This window comes from Hyaena hyaena, unplaced genomic scaffold, assembly GCF_003009895.1.
Source record: "Hyaena hyaena isolate Hyena2069 unplaced genomic scaffold, ASM300989v1 scaffold_164, whole genome shotgun sequence".
NCBI lineage: Eukaryota > Metazoa > Chordata > Mammalia > Carnivora > Hyaenidae > Hyaena > Hyaena hyaena.
In genome coordinates, this window is record NW_024080796.1 from 1,700,466 (window position 1) to 1,717,233 (window position 16,768).

General features: G+C 46.0%; 1 protein-coding gene across 1 annotated transcript in view; it reads right to left on the reverse strand.

The window, feature by feature from the left end:
* The window catches only part of GRIN2B (glutamate ionotropic receptor NMDA type subunit 2B), a 286,938-nt gene that overhangs the window by 31,770 nt on the left and 238,400 nt on the right, over nt 1–16,768 (reverse strand). The window contains exons 7-8 of the mRNA XM_039239959.1: nt 14,734–14,859; nt 11,911–12,140 (exon numbers count right to left, since the gene is read on the reverse strand). Of these exons, the coding sequence (XP_039095890.1) occupies nt 11,911–12,140; nt 14,734–14,859 (356 nt within the window). The remainder of the gene's footprint in view (nt 1–11,910; nt 12,141–14,733; nt 14,860–16,768) is intronic.

Here is a 16,768-nt window from a genome sequence, read left to right on the forward strand (position 1 = left end):
CTTCCATTCTAAGATGAAGACAGAGGGATGCAGCAGGGCACATTTCTTTCCTCTCTGCCTCCCTTTCCTTTCCTCTAAAGGGAAGGTTGCTGAGAGTGGGATCTTTCCCCTTCTGGCTGGATTGGTTAAGTACATTGGTTTCTTCCTAGAAGAGAGAAAACTCAGCACCCAACAATATTCTATGTCTGTCTGATGCGTTCACCTAGTCAACCCTCAATAAGTAAGTGGCTTTTAAATGTGCAAGAAGTGAGTTCAGAAACAAAGACGACAGAGCCCTTGCTGAATCTCCTAGATTTGAGTGAACATAGTCTCTTCTATGTTCCTGTGCACTTACAGCTGGGTCAAGAGTCGTCTAGCCACCCTCTGCGGGGGTCCCCAGTCACCCCCTGGAGAATCTGAGAGGTCAGGGCAGAAAGGGTCCCCAAAACAAGGGGTTTGATGGGTTCTGCTGCCTCAGGCCAACACCTCTAGAGGCACATACAGAAGACACAGGGCTTGGTCAGTGCAGTAAAATGGGACCACTTCAGGCTATGGGGTCAGCTCTCCCCAGCTCAAATCCCGATCCCCTCACATCCTAGTTGTAGGATGTCAGTGAATTTGCTTAACGATTACATGATTCTCCTCATCTGTAAAATAGCATTACTATTTAGCTTAAAGGGTGGTAGGATGATTAAAAGTAGCAACAAATGTGAAGACTCTAACAACAGACGCATAGTATATGTCCATTAAGTAGTTCAACAGGTGTTGAGAAACTCATGTGGATTTGGCCCCAGGAACCCCAATGGCTATCAGCTGGCCAAAATAAAGGTCAAAGCGAAGCCAGCTACTATAGATTTTGTTTTCTAGCTGTTCTAGAAGAAGGGATAAAGGCAGTGGAGCTAGGAAAGGTCCTGGGAGGCAGGAAAGCATTCACTTGAGGGGCACTGCGCCGGTCTAGCACTGTGGGTCTCTACGCACGGCCGGAGTTCAAAGCAGGCTCTTCTCCTTGTCATGCGAGTTCATGAGCTCTTCAGAGAGTCTTTCAGGATGAGAACACTGGTCTGCAACTCCCTGACTGCAGCTGGCTGCTTACATCAGTCCCTCTGGCTTCTGCATCAGATGACACCCCTCCTGTGTATTTCTGTTTCGGCTGCCTCACCCTGAACAGGAAGCCCTTTGAGCAGGGTATCTTTCAAAACACCTCCCTCCGCTCCTGGCCCAGGCAGACTCCCTCCTGCCATGTGGCCTAATCTAGACTTAAGGCACAAAGGCCCACCTCACCACTGGTGGGAATCTGGACCACCCACCAGGCCACTGGCTCAAGCCAAGACTTTCACCCTTGATCTTCTCAGGTACGGGTCAAATGCCACTCTTTCTCCATTCTAACCACAGGGGGTGAATGCCAAGCTCTCCAAATGATCCCTTAAAAACCCTTTTAGTGAGTTTGAACCAAGCAGGAGAATAGGTGGGGATGTCACAGGCCTTTAATAACTTCCCCCAAAGTAATGTGCGCTCAGGGCCCATCTTATAGTTGTGGTTTCCTGGCCGCCTCCTGGCAGGTTCTGTGGGGTGGTGGGAGCTTTCCTGTTTACTTCTGCCTGGATGGCCAGAGTCCTATTTATTTGAAAAAGTTCTCCAAGTGACTTTGATACTCATGCTCTGCCACATCTTACCACTTCCCACCCAGGCAGCCCCTTCTCCTGTGTCCCCACAACAGAAAGATCTACTCAAACAGGCTAACCATATAATTCTTACAGTGAGGACCTGAAGCTCTGAGCTTCCGCCTCCTGACTGCCTCCCATGTGCATCTTGAGGGAGCTCCTAGCCTGCTTATTTCCTTCTCTACGTTCGGGCAGCTCTCAGGATCATACTGGCCTGGAGACCATGCCCCTGATCATCTGAATCAAAGCCCTCCAGACAGGACTGCATAAAACACCAGTGGAAATACAGAGCACGAGTGGTCCCTTACTGGCTCTCTGTGAGTCACGCTGGAGATGAAAACCCAATATCGAATTATGAACGAAATGGTTGGGCTTCCCCAGCCTCTGGTGTCTCAGGTCCCTTCCGGCCCCCAACACATGCCTAGCTCTTCAGAAAGCTTCCAAAAATATAACAGGTCTTACACAGTCCCCTTGGGACCCCTGTCTACTCTTGTCATCGCGATGGCAAGGAGGGGCACTGGTAGGGGAATAAAAAAGGCTGAAGCATCCACAGAGCCCAGGACTCAATTGTGACGTCTCTTTTTTTTTTTTTTAATTTTTTTTTTAATGTTTTATTTATTTCTAGGAGAGAGAGAGAGACAGCGTGAGCAGGGGAGGGTCAGAGAGAGAGGGAGACACAGACTCTGAAACAGGCTCCAGGCTCTGAGCTGGCAGTCAGCACAGAGCCCGACGCGGGGCTCGAACCCACGAACCGCGAGATCATGACCTAAGCGAAAGTCGGACGCTTAACCGACTAAGCCACCCAGGCGCCCCTCAATTGTGACATCTCTAAAACCTAATTCATTTTAGGCCTGATGCCTTTAGCCACATATAAATTTTGATGGCTGCATTAATTTGTCTCAAAGGACTTGAACTTAGTTGCCCAGCATGAAACACGACTTCTTAATAAATTCTCAAACCACAAGCCAAGATTTAGTGATCATGTAAAAGTTTAGACCCCTTATACTAAAACCCTTATTTCTAGTTTTTGTTTGTAATGAGAGAGAAGAGGATGTTGAGAGACTCTCTTAATTTTTCTTTGGTGGAAATAAATTTCACAATGAAGAAACTGCCTTCAGAGATCAGCTAACCAGAACTCTGCTCCTTGGACCAGAGACCTGGCTGTAAGTAGATTCCATCATCCCTGGGAGTCCCCAGAGCTGCCTGTCCTTCCCAGCCTGGGAGAGATGGCCTGACAGAGAGAGACCGGAGATGGAAGCCACACAGACACTTTCAGTGAGCTGACCGGGTCAAAGAAGTCATCAGGCTCCTCCCTCTCTCAGAGCACCCAAAGCTTGAGTACAGCCTGCCATGCTATATGCTTTGATTTTGGTTAACTGAAATCATTTGTTGCTTATTGCTAGCTTTTATTTGGAGCCCAGTTCAGTTCAACGGAGGTGGGGAAGTTGTGAATTCATACTCATGTTAGCTTGTATAGTTTCATTTTTAAAAACATTATGTGCCAGGCTCCTCTAATATCTTACATAGGGACATCTTTCTAAGAAGAGTTATACAGAGTTCAAGGTTGGTTCTGATGTTTTCCTTTGCCCACTCCTCCCTCCCTCCCTCCCTCCCTTCCTTCCTTCCCTTCTTTATTTCTATTTCTTTCCTTCCTCCTTCCTTCCTGCCTTCATTTCATTTTGTTTTGACTCATTTCACAAAAAAGATGTCTCTGCTTATATCAACAGAATGAGACAAAACTTTCTTCTTTTTCCAGGTATGAGAGACAACCTTTCTCAGACCCATACTGTAAAACTTATGTTCTATGTACATGGGAAACTTATGCTCCTTACGTAGCTTTGTGTAAAGTTCATAGCTACCCACTTATCTGGTTATCCATATGTACTCTTTTTTTTAATATAATGTATTGTCAAGTTGGCTGACAAACAGTGTATACAGTGTGCTCTTGGTTTTGAGGGTAGATTCTCATGATTCATCGCTTACGTACAACACCAGTGTTCACGCCAAGTGTGCATATGTATTTTTGGAGGATGGATATACAGTTGACCCTTGAACAACACGGGTTTGAACTGCCCAGGTCCACTTACAGGGGGATTTTCTTCTCCAAATACAGTCTAGTAGTGTAAGTGTATTTTCTCTTCCTTATGATTTTCTTCATAACATTTTCTTTTCTCTACCTTTTAAAAAAGGTTTGTTTTGAGAGAGAGAGAAAAAGAGAGAGAAGACAGGGAGGGAGAGAGGGAGGGAGAGAGAGAGAGTAAGCAGGGGAGAGGAGAGAAGGAGGGAGAAAGAGAATCTCAAAAAGGCGCCACACTGTTAGTGGGGAGCCTGACATGGGGCTTGAACCCGTGAACAGTGAGATCATGACCTTAGCCAAAACCAAGAGTCAGACGCTTAACCGACTGAGCCACTCAGGCGCCCCTTCTTTTCTCTACCTTTATTGTAAGAATGCAGTATATAATATATGTAAACATACAAAATATGTGTTAATCGACTATTTATGTAATTGTAAGGCTTCCAGTCAACAGTAGGCTACTAGCAGTTAAATTTTGGGTAGTCAAACTTATACTCAAGATTTTTGATTGTGCAAGGGATTGGTGTTCCTACCCCCACGTTGTTCAAGGATCAATTGTATATATGTGTGTGTGTGTGTGTACATGCGATACACATATATATACATATGAACACACACACACACACACACACAGGTGTGCATTCCTGTGTAGCAAAGAATCTAACAAGGAAGATCTGTTCATCTACATGAAGAGAATCCTTTGTTAAGGAAAATGTCACCTGTGCCTTTTGATCAAATCAAGTCCTTTCTAGTTCTGTGATTTGAACAACGCAACACAATCCAGATCATGAGAGGGGCGCATTAATCATATTTTTCCCTGGAAAGGAGTTGTGGAAATGATACATGGCACAAAAACATGTTCTCGGTACCTTTTGACAATGATGTTACTACGAAGAGGTCTAGTAGAAGGTTGTGTGGGAAGTGTGCACACAAATGACACGCACAATGTCCTGTGAGAAACTGACAGAAATAGGCTCAAGGACAGAGCCAACGGGAGCACACAATGAGACTTGGGTTTTTTACTGTCTCCCTTAATAAAATTCACCAGCATGGAGAAGATTTCCATCGCATGTAAAACACGTCTCTGCAAATCTTCAGTGTGATGTAAATCAATTATTTGAAGCAAAGGAGCTGAACTGGATCCTGCTGTAAGAAATACCCATGTTGGAAGGATGGGGCCAGTGCTGACAGAGGAGACTGAGATGGGTAAGAGCAACTCCAAAGTTAAACGTCAACAAGGAGCTCAGAGTGCAGATTACCGTTAGAACAACACATGTGGCTGCATATACAGATTACTATTAGAACAACACACAGTTATTTCCACACAGTTCTGGAGGCCAGGGGTCTGAAATCAAAGTACCAGCACTGTGCTTCCCCCAGAGGCTCTAGGGGAGAATCTATTCCCTGCCTCTTCCACCTTCTTGTGATCGTAACACTCCAATCTCTGTTTCTGCCTTCTCCTGATCTTCTCTTGCATGTCAAATCCCTGCCTTGCTCTCTTGTAAGGACACTTGTCACTGGATTTAGCACCAACCTGGATAATCCAGGATGATCTTATCTTGAGATCCTTAACTTAATTACATCTGCAAAGATCTTTTTTCCAAATATGGTTATCACTCACAGAATCCAGGGCTTAGGACATGGATGTGTCTTTCAGGAGGCGGCCAATTCTACCCGCTATAAGCCCCGGCAGGATAGCAGAGGTCAGAGGAAAGGAGTCCCGTGTGGGAAGCCATGGGATGTAAGGAAGCCGGTGGTCATTCGGGGACAGGGCGGGGGGCGGCGGTAAGGTGAAGCCTGATGCTGTGGAGGGGCACACAGAGCGTAGACAAAGGAGACTCTGGGCTCCCCCTTGGATCCCAGGAATCAACACCAAGTGCGCCCTGGAAAGAGGAAGGTGACCACTGCGAAGTCCCACTGGATGCCTCGGTCAAGTCAAAACTAGACTCAGGAATTAGGGTTCAAGTAAGAAAATGGACTCAGGAATTAGGAAGAGGTAGAAGTAGTCCCACTCTCAAATAAAATTAGGAAAGTGGGGATAGCTGACACCGATCAACAGAAAAGGGGCTGGGCAAGCCCCAAGCTTTGTTCTGGATCTATCTGGATGAAGGCCACCCTGGAAAGAATGAGGGAGGCTCAGTCCCTGGGGTAACAGCCCATGCACAATGTCAGATTGGTTCTGGTACTGGAGACGCAAAGGGGCAGGTGTCCCTTCCCCTACGCCATGTGTGTGCTGTGCCCTGTATTCTCCCAGGGGCTGGGGAGTTTTCTTTTCTTCTCACTTCCTCCAGAATTGCTCTTGACCAGCTGTTACATGAGGACCAGTTGCTTGGCAGCCCCACGGGTCTCCCATACGAGAAATCACACCCTAATTTGCTCAGCTACCTGAAGGTCCAGCCCAGGCCCTCGTTTCTAGCTCCCTGGCTAGTTAGTCATGCCTGCCACTTGCCCGAGTAAACTATTTTTGGCTCAGTACTCTGGGATCTGACCAAGATGGTCTGTGCCAGGCCCAAGGTGTGACAGATTCAGCTTGGGGTCAGGTGTCTCTCACTGGCTTTCGGCCTAAAATTAATAGGACAAGGAAGACACCTCTGCACAGTGTAAAGCATGGCCCCTTTTCCTCATGTGCTCAAGTACCATCTAAACATTACATGTTTGCGTACTGTGATGTAAACACGCTTATCACTAGGCTGGTTTTCTTCCCGAACGCATACCGACTTGTCTGCATGTGGATTTAAAAGTCCTGCACTGTCTATATTCCAAATGGATATGAGGTGACTTCAAGATCCTATGAGGCATCACAGAAACTCAGGATAATCGTTATCTAGAAAAGCCACAGGCCCTCCTCCATTTGTCAGAAGGCTGTCCTGATTGCACCTTCCATGTTGCAAGCAAAGGAGGTTGCCCTCATTAATTAGACAAGCACTTTTTGGACATTTTACAGTTAATAAAATATTCCTATGGTTCCTTGAGGAAAAGAACTGTGGAAAACAACGTGGGTGCATGTCACATTGGTGGCAGGAATGCGCGAAGCAGGACGCAGCCAAACACCCTTGGAACCCCAATGGTCAGATGGCGGTCTCCAGTGACCTTCGCAGTCTCTGCCTCCTTGGGTGCTTTCCTCACCCCGTGACTCCATAACCGCCCCTTCTCTCTCCTGCTGCCACCCCTCTCCCACCCACCATCAGGGACCTAAAGCTCAGGGTCACACGAGGCTCAAGCTAAAGTCAATCTGTTGGGCCATTAGCCTGCACAAGTACCGGAAATCACCATCATTCCCTGTTCAGAGCAATGCCCCCCAAAGATTTCTGAAGTAAGGTGCAAATGCTACAATACTGTCTAATTATTGTGGATCAGTTCATCAGATAGCTGCTTTTGGGTAGAGGGAAAGGATCTAACACGTTACGCTTTGCAAGGTAGAAGGGAGGCTAGGAAGAAAGGGGATTAACGGAAACAAAGCGCTGGGATCTAAACAGGATGGCACACCGTTTACGGGCTGACGGCAGTGAAGAACATCAGAAGGAAACTTACTTAACCTTTCCCACTTCAGTTTCCTCATCTACAAATGAAAACATTAATAGCATCATTACATAAGATAATCTATGTAATGTATCTGGCATTCCGCCTGGTAAGAGCCGAAAAAAACGTTAGCAGAGATATTACTGCTGAAATTATATTAATAATAATGATGACCGCTATTACCATTATCCGTAACAGAGGTAGTAACAGTAGCCCTGGGGGTGGCGGTGTATGGCGACCTGAGGGTTAAGTGGAACTGATACAGAAAGTCATTAAGTGAGAGAACAGAAAAATTAAATGAAAAAGTGGGGGCAGGGTGTCAATACCAAGCCCTAGCTACGTCATAACTTTGTCTGGGATGAGCTGCAAGGGAGAAATCCTGGCAGCGTGATTTTAGAGCCAAACACACAGGGACTCAAACCTTGGCTCTATCACTTGAGAATGTGTGACTTTAGAGAAGGAAGTCAGTAAACTTCCCAGAGTCTCACTGTCCTTATTTGTAAAGTGGGAAGGATCATACCTACGTGAAGAATACACACATAAAATAGAGGTAGCATACACGATGCACCTAGGGCCTGGTAAAGGTGTCCCTTCCTTCACCTGGCGGTCAAGCTCTTTCCCTTCCTTTCTGCAGCTGGCGGGCTGCAAAATGAGAAATCCTTTTGGACAGGTGAAAATAGTAGAAGACTCGGCGCGGTGGGTCTTTGTTAAGAGAAGAAAGATGTCACCAGCTTCCTTACATTTTCCTCCCACCAGGGAGCTGACGATATGTACAGTAGGGCTGCTAAATGTTAGAACTTGCACCCATATTTAGTTACAGCATGTAGTGGGCTAATTCTGAATTCACTGATGTAATGTGCTACTGCAAAGTGGAAGCCGTCCAGGGAAAAGGAGCCCCAAAATAGGTTTTCATGGAAACTTAACTCTGAACACTCTGATTTTATACCTTACCCTAAATGAGATCTGGAAACATTTTTTTTCTGCCATAAAATTGAAGATAATTTCCTAACAGGTACATAAATTTAATGGCTATAAATGTCATCTCCTTATCACTGCCAGATATTTACCATCTGATTCGAGCTGCATGGAAGAGATGCCATTCGTGACAGTGAAAACAAGTTTAAGAAATCATTTCCATTTTAAATGTTACTTTCCTTGATGAAAATTTAATTTCATTGAAAGAAGAATCTTTAAAATCACCTCATTTCTATTCTCAATGCTACTGTCTTGACAACTTCATTCTTCACATTTTCTTTTTCTAAATTCACAGAATACACTTGCTGTCATGCAAAGCCAGGCCCAAGACTTTGTTTTCTTAAGGTGTTGTGAAGGAAAACTAATATCGAGTTTGACATTATAAGTGCACTTTCAGAAAACCCTCTTTCTGATTTGTATTAGCATTCCTGACACTGATAGGCGTTATATGTCATTAGTTACTTAAATGTTTTCTATAATTATGTAAATTATGTGACACTTTCTGGGAGGATGCTTACACTTTACTGTTTTGTCATTTGCAAAGTTCTGATAGCCATTTTCAAGTATTTTCAAATTACACAGTTGCTAAAGGGTTCCTGCTTTCATTTTATTTTTGCCTGTAATGCTTAGTCCACTGCTCTGTGCCAGAGGCTCTTACGTAAATATGCCCTGTCTCCCTCTCTCCTCACAGACTTTAAAAAAGGATAACCAAGTTATGGTCACTGCCCTGATGGAAGTCATGGTCAAATGGGGGAGATACAGTCAGGTATAGGCCTATAGATTGTTACACGACACTGTGGAAGACAGGTGTTATTAATAAAGGTATGAATGACTGCCACGTCAGTGGAGGGAATGACTCACCGTCCAGATGACCCAAGGAACGCTCTACAAACGAGGTGACCTCTAATCTGGGTCTAGAAATTTCAGCAGGAGCTTAGTGAGTGAGGAAGTCAGAAGAAGAACAACCCAGGAAGATGCACACATAGAGGCATGGCTGAAAGTCTAGGGGGCTAGAAAGTGGGCCAGAAGACCCTAAGCACTGGCTGATGAGACTGAAGAGCTGGAACACACTGGGAATCATGTGTAAAGGCCCTGAGGTGCAGATCAGTAAAAAAGTGTCTGTATTCTATACACAAGGGGGGAGCCATTGACATTCTTTAAGCCAGGAACTGATGGGGTCCAACTTTTCAGAATATCACCAACGTGGTGTGGAGGACAGACAGGTGCACAACGTCTCTGGTTTAAGCGGCCTAGAACAATATGTTCTTTCAACACCAGAGAAGGGAAAACCATCTCCTTGCATCTTAATTATGCTTAATTCAAAGAGAAAATCATATGACTGCTGCCAGGTGGTTCGTTAATGTATGGGAAAGATGAATCCAGTGCCCTAAGCAATTCTCAGAGATACTCAAAGAAAACAAAATGACAAGCATGGTGGACCCCTCACTTGGGAGCCCAGGGCTCCAAGGACTGTGGTCCATGGTACCTCTGCCATGTGTAACTCTGTCATACTATTGATGGCACGGTGACATGGTCCCACCATATTCTGTGAGGGGACATGGTCTACTAAGCCTCTGAATGGCCTGATGAGAAGACACGGTTGGCCACGCCTCTGACAAATCCACACATGAGGACATGGTCCACCGTGCTGCGGCCACATGCATATGTTAGGGTGGGCACAGTCCACCCCATCTATGCCGTATTCAAGTGAAGAGCCCTGAGGAGCTACTTGTCCTTAGCTCCACTGCTGCCCCGATATAGAAACAGGCACAAAAATGAGTGTAACAGGAGACGAAGGGAGGTATGTAATTTAACTTTTCTGAGTCAGGATCATAATGATGAAAAATGTTGAGGAAGGAACAAAGAGAAATGTTTAAAATGAATTAAGTAATAAATTCATGAAGATATGAATAAATGAATAATAAATCATGCGTTAGAAGAGCAAAGTAAATAAGCCCTTAAAAATAAGGAAGAAGGAAATACAAAAGAGGTATTATTTTTAAAAATGAAGAAAATAAATGGGACGTCTTGGTAGCTCAGTCGGTTAAGCGTCCAACTTTGGCTCAGGTCACGATCTCGCAGTTTGTGAGTTCGAGCCCTGCGTCGGGCTCTGTGCCGACAGCTCAGAGCCTGGAGCCTGCTTCAAAGTCTGTGGTTCCCTCTCTCTCTGCCCCTCCTCTGCTCATGCTCTATCTCCTCTGTCTCTCAAAAAAATAAATAAATGTTAAAAAAAAAATCTAAAAAAAAATGAAGAAAATAAAGGAAGACAAGTCAGAGAGAGAGAGATAAGATGAAAAGGTAAACATAGTGAATGACCCATATATGTACATAAATATTTTTTTTCATTTCCTTTGAAGTTTGTTTTCCTTTCTCACATGCTTTTGAGTGTTCTTGGTGAGTAGAGATGAGTAGCTGGAGAAATCAGAAACGGTGTCCTCAAAAAAGACTAGCTCTTCCATTTTACTCTTCTCAAACCATTTGCTAAGTGTTGAAAGTTTTATTTTGGGGAAATCTGCCCCAAGTTAGAAATCTCTCTGACCTTTCTGTTCTAAATACACATCTATCTGTATCTTGTAGTTTCATCCTGGCGAAAGGTGTAGGAAATCACATTTTCTAAATCTGTTTTCTAAGTTAATTTTATTTATTTTGAGAGAGAAGGGGGTGGGGCAGAGAGAGAGAGAGAGAGAGAGAGAGAGAGAGAGAATCTCAAGCAGGCTCCGCAGGGTCAGTGCAGAGCCTGATGTGGGGCTCAGCCTCACAAACCATAAGGCCATGATCTGAGCTGAGATCAAGAGTCATACGCTTAACTGACTGAGCCACCCAGGCACCCTTCACATTTCCTAACTTGCAAGGAAGCACACGGTGGGAAATCTGTTGTGAGCGAGTCTCCAGAACCGTGCAGGGGCGCCCATGAGTCTTACTGGCCGTTCCGTGGAGGTAGCTCCTATCCCCGGTCTTGGACCATCCTAGCGATCATGGCTTCAGGAGACAGACCCGCCCGCAGACGCTGCGACGCTTCCGGCAGACCTGGAGGGTGCTGTATGTAGGACAGGTTCCCCACATCCTCCTCCAGGAAAGATGCAAGCCAGCAGACACTCTTGTTCCCCTCCCAACTGCAGAGCCCGGCAGAGAGGCCTGCCTTACGTATGGGGGCCACCTATTCACCAGCACCACGCAGGGCAGTCATCGTGTTAAATAGCAGTTCCTTCTCTTCAGGAACAGTGTGTACCACCCTCCTGCTTAGCCCTGGGAACACACGAGTGTGCAGATGAACAAACGGAGAGCCCACAGCCAAACACCACTGGGAGGAAAATGAAGGCCGCAATGGGCCCGCGCCCTCACTGGGGGTGCCGGGGGCGGCCCTCTAATAACACGCCGGATGGGCAGCCCTGCGCTGACGGGCCACCCAGGCATGTCCTGCAGGAGGTACCACATACTCAGAAAGCCGCGACCACACCAAGCCCCTTATTTGCAGCCCGGGGCGTGCTTTTGCCAACCTTTCACAAATCAGAAGGCAAATGTGAAGTACTATTATTTCAGTAGGGACCCTGAGTTTTGCTCCCAAGTCCCCATGTAAGGAAACATAAGAAAGAACTACCCTGATTGCAAAGGTGGAGGAAATTAACAGGTACGTGAGAACTTTCGAGCATGGCTCAGAATAGGACTGAGGACAAGACAGGAGGTTTCAAACGGTTCTCTTACCTTTTTGTCACTCAGGCCAGAAACCTGGTCCACATACTCCTCTTGGATCATGAAGGCAGCTAAGTTGGCAGTGTAGCTGGCCAGGAAGATGACGGCAAAGAAGGCCCACACAGACACCATGATCTTGGAGGTGGTCCCCTTTGGGTTCTGCACGGGGACGGAGTTGTTAAACACCAGACCCCAGAGTAACCAAATAGCTTTGCCGATGGTAAAAGATGGGCCACCTGGCTCTGTCGTGATGAAAAGACAAGGGCAGAAGGTCAAGACCGAATCACTGGTTCTATTTCCACCTACAAGTACACAGAGCTGGTAAGTTCCTGCTCAGAGCAGGAAACCACTTAACTAAGATGCAGACATTTTCGAGAGCCTGTGCCTCTCTTCTCCTGGGTCCCTCAGGAAGGCAGAAGAGGGTTCTTTAGAAGAAACTCCAGGGGCCCTGAGGTGTGTGTGAGATCCTCCTTCAACTAATGCTCATGACTCAGCTGGGGGTGCAGGAGGAGCCGGCTTGTGGTGCATACGAGACCCTCAACATCACGTCAAAACTGAATAACAAAGGCAACTACCCCACTCACATCACACTTGTGTCCTTACCACAGTTGTTCCTAAAATTTGTATTTGTATCGACCAAGAAAGGATTTCAACTCCACAAAAGGCCAACAAGAACCGTGTGAAGTTTTCTTCTACCATTATCATGGGCCTCCCATAATTTTATTCACTGATGCTAGCCGACTTTGAATGTCCTTTATTCTCATTTTCGTTCACTTCTAGCACTTAGCACTGAATGTTTCAAAGATAACCTGGACCCCAGTCCAATGCCGACACATCCCAACCAGTTTCCTACCATGGTAGCTTCTGTGTAAGAGAGTATCAGGTAGCCCAGGGAAGAAGTCACAGATGCCTGGCTTGGCTACACTATCTGAGGGCAGAAATGTAGACTGTCTTTGACCTTTTTTCCATCCAACCTTTACATCCACAGTGCCAGGCCTTCTGCCCATCAGTTTATCGTGGCCTCACTGCTTTCAGGGCTTGGCGATGGTAAGATCTCGCCATGATGTCTAGGTCTGCACGGGGCCCCTCCACCACAGAAACAGACATCTGCCTGCATAGTCTCACGACACATTAGCACAAGTCTTATGGTGCTCTCTGTGATCCTGATAGCATCTGCTCTGACAACTAAATCAGTGACTACACATGTCAAGCCTAGTGTCTAGCTGTGCACACACATCTGTGCGTGTGGACCTTATTTCGTGGAACAGATGTGTAACTAAAAAGTTGTTCATAAATCAAAGTGTTGTACATTGTTCAACGCCCCAAGGAGACTCGATATTTCAAGTGATCCCGTGTGGCGTTCCTTCGCGAAGGCTAGCATCCTTCGGTAAAGTAATTATAAGCCCTTGCTTTGAATTTTGTGGCTGGATTTTCACCTCCTTGACTTCTTCATGGTGATTGGGAGAGCATCCACTGATCCCAGTTCTGGGCACGGTCAACATACGTACGTACTTGTGTGTTTCTCAGAGGTTTCACTTGTTACTATTACTCCTCAGGATGGGGAGTAGGTCCTGGCTTCTGGAAGACCCTTGAGCACCGGTACAAAGTCCCCTGACTATACCCTATTGTGGAGACATTCAGACCTCTGCTCCAGAATGCACTAGCCAAATAAGAAGGTAGGTCTGCGCCTAGAAATACCTCAGGGCAGCAGCGGTTTACAGCCTGGAGTGTGAAGTCAGCAGAAGCACAAGGGGAACTTTGATACAGCGCTGTCGCCTAGAACCCCGACCCCAAAGATTCTTATTAAATTGTTGTGTGGTTATTATTCTATAATTATTTTATATATATTATTCTATTTTGCAACCAAAGTAGAAAACCACTCTTTTGAAACATAGTAGTGGTCTGAGCCCCACACGGGACTCAGTGAGTCAGAGTATTAGCAAATGAGGTCCAAGAACCTTGGGCTTTTAAGTGCCCCACAGATGATTCTTTGTGTAGCCCAGATAAAAAACAAAAAAAACCTTTCCTCTCGGAGGCATACTTTCAGAATAAAGCTCACATTCTGGAAGGGGGAAGACTCCGTAAAAAGTGTAATAGTTCCTAACTTTCTGGGGTTTTTCGAATGGTCTGGAGGATGTATTTGCAAGGGTCCCATGGCCCCCTTCAAAAATTTTAGTAAATGTTCTGTGAAGTCTCATAAATGCCTCAAACACACGGGCAGCCCTCATATCTCTTGACCCACACTTAGCCAGAAAACCGGATGGCGCCCAACGGTAGCTCGGTGTGAGAACTGCTATCTGTTGGCCATTTTATTTCAAACAGCCAACGTCTGTACCCCCGGAAGCGGGATCTGAGCCAGGGTCACATGCTTTGGGGAGCTTGTACCTCAGTGGTGGAGGACTCTTCCAGCCACGACTACCCTGCTTACACCCAAGGGCAGCCTCAAGTTTTTATTCTTAATATACGGGCCTATCTGCCTTGTGAGTCCATCTGTTCGGACAGACCACTCATCGCCTCAGGTTATCAAAATAATCTCCTCTGACCTGTCTATGCCCCGTGATCTCCCGCCAGCATTCCTCCAGTTTACCCCCAGGGGAGAACTGGGCTTGTCGGGTGAGGCTTCTGCCAGCGAGGGGCACACACTCAGACTGACGTCTTAACTGGGGTATTTCTAATGAGCTGCCAAGCTGTTGACATAGGCGGCTGAGGGAATTCATTTTCAGGGATGGGAGCATTAGGGAAGGGGAGCAGACAGCACAGGAGGGGTAGGGAGGCCCGGAGGTGACCACCAGCACAAAAGAAATGCAGAAACGCAACGGCCGCAGCCGGCCTCACCTCTGCCATCAGCGAGGCACCTGTTGTAACCCACAGGGCTGAAGTACTCGAAGACAAAGACAGCCACAGCTGAGACGATGAGCAGCATCACGAACATCATAACCCACACGTCAGCACTGAATGGCTCTGGGGAAGGAAAGACAGAATCAGCGCTCGGAATTAAGACAGAGGAAAAACGGATTCTGATTCATCTGTGTATCCATTTGCTCAGGCAGCATGTGTTTTCTGAGGAGAACAGACCACAGTTGGGCTGCGTCCCTTCAGAGAGCCGGGGCCTGAGTTGGGGAGGGGGGAGAGGCTGCATCTGGGGGTCTCCATTCCCCAGATGGGCAAGTGAAGGTTTCTTTTCTTCCAAAGAGGAAGAGCTTCTTGCCTGTGAACTCTTTGAGATAGTTTCTGCCATTGCCAGGAAATGTACAACCATAAGAAGTACCAGGTCTGGAATAAATGAATCATATGGGTGTGGTTCCTGGTTTACGTTCTCACCGATACGGCTGCCCACACCACGTGATGGAGACCTGGACAGGCTTTCACCAATGCTTCCCAACCTTATGTGCAAATTCATTCCCAACAGATAAGGTCACTAGTCCAGGCTTGACTTGGTTCAGTGATAATGACACCCCGCGAATGTCATTGGTCCCCTTGCCTCACCTCTCCTAAACTTCCCAGCCTCAATTTGCTTTTCAACCCACTTTACTGTGGTGGATTTTATTGACCATCGTTAGGGTAGAAGAATAGAAGTCAACGTCCAAAAAAAAAAAAAAAAAAATCCATCCATCTTGACAATCAGTGACTCTTAACAGTGGGAATGCAGCAGGTGACAAGGAAACAGCATCAGCTGTCATTAACAAAACAACTACGAGCTATTCCCTAACACGGGTTCTTAAGATAGGACCAGGCAAGACAGCAAGAGCGTGCCTTCTTTAATTTCTTTAATCATTCTTGCTGAATCCCTTCCAGCTGATCTATACCTCTCTGGCTTAGAGGCATCTAGAAATTGAACACCATATTCCAAGAACCACCTCACTGAAGGCCTACAAAAAGGGACAATTGCTATTCTTTCCCATGATACGATGTTCCCTCAATTGTGTCTCAAAATAGTTCTGGCCTTTTTAGCTGTCACGTCACATTGTAAACTCATAACTAAGTGAATTAACATACTGTTTTTTCCACTTTCCAAATCATTAATAAAGATGAAGTTGCAAAAGGGGAAAAACTGGCTGGAAATTAGAAAATATTTTCTTACTTGAAACCTACTTTACTTTTGGACTTTTGAAGGGAGTTACAAAAACCCGGTCATTTAACAATTTAAAAAGGACCTTGATGAGGCACACGCCAACTGTGAAACATAAAACCTTTCAGTGGCAGCCAGAGGTGTAAGGGTAACAGATTTAATTCGAAGCCTCTCTGTGGTGGAGTAGGGAAGGCCCCTCCCCCTCAGCTCTCCCGGATTATAGTCCCACTCGGATTTCACTTTTGTCTTAGATTAGGGAGTAACTGAGTAAAGGCATCCCCTCTGAGCTTCCTTTCCCCGCATTTAGCCCAGGGCAAGTTTCTGTACACAAAAGACAACACACATTTGTATTGCTTTTTACAATTTAGAAAGTACTTTCACCATCTATTTTATATAATCCTTATAGTGGCCCTTGCATTATGGTATCACCATTTCTATTTTACAGAGGTCAAGGTCCTTTCCAAGGTCATACTCAGAACTTGGCAGGGCCAGGTTATCCTCTGAGGTCCCCTGGGGCAAAGTTTGTCTGTGCCCACCACACTGGTTCCGGATTTAGGAGTTGCACTCTGAAATGGCTCCGTGACTACCGAACACAGGCCCTGAAGGCAGCACCTCTGGGCTTTAATCCTGCATTTGCCAGCTATGAACTGACAGATTATTGGAAAATTGCTTGATGGGTCTAAGATTCAGTTTCCCAAGACACAAAACGGGTATAATAATGGTGTCAATGAGATAATACACCAAAAAGATGTACAGTAACACTCGGAAAACCACATAATAGGAATTCAATGAATGTTGGCT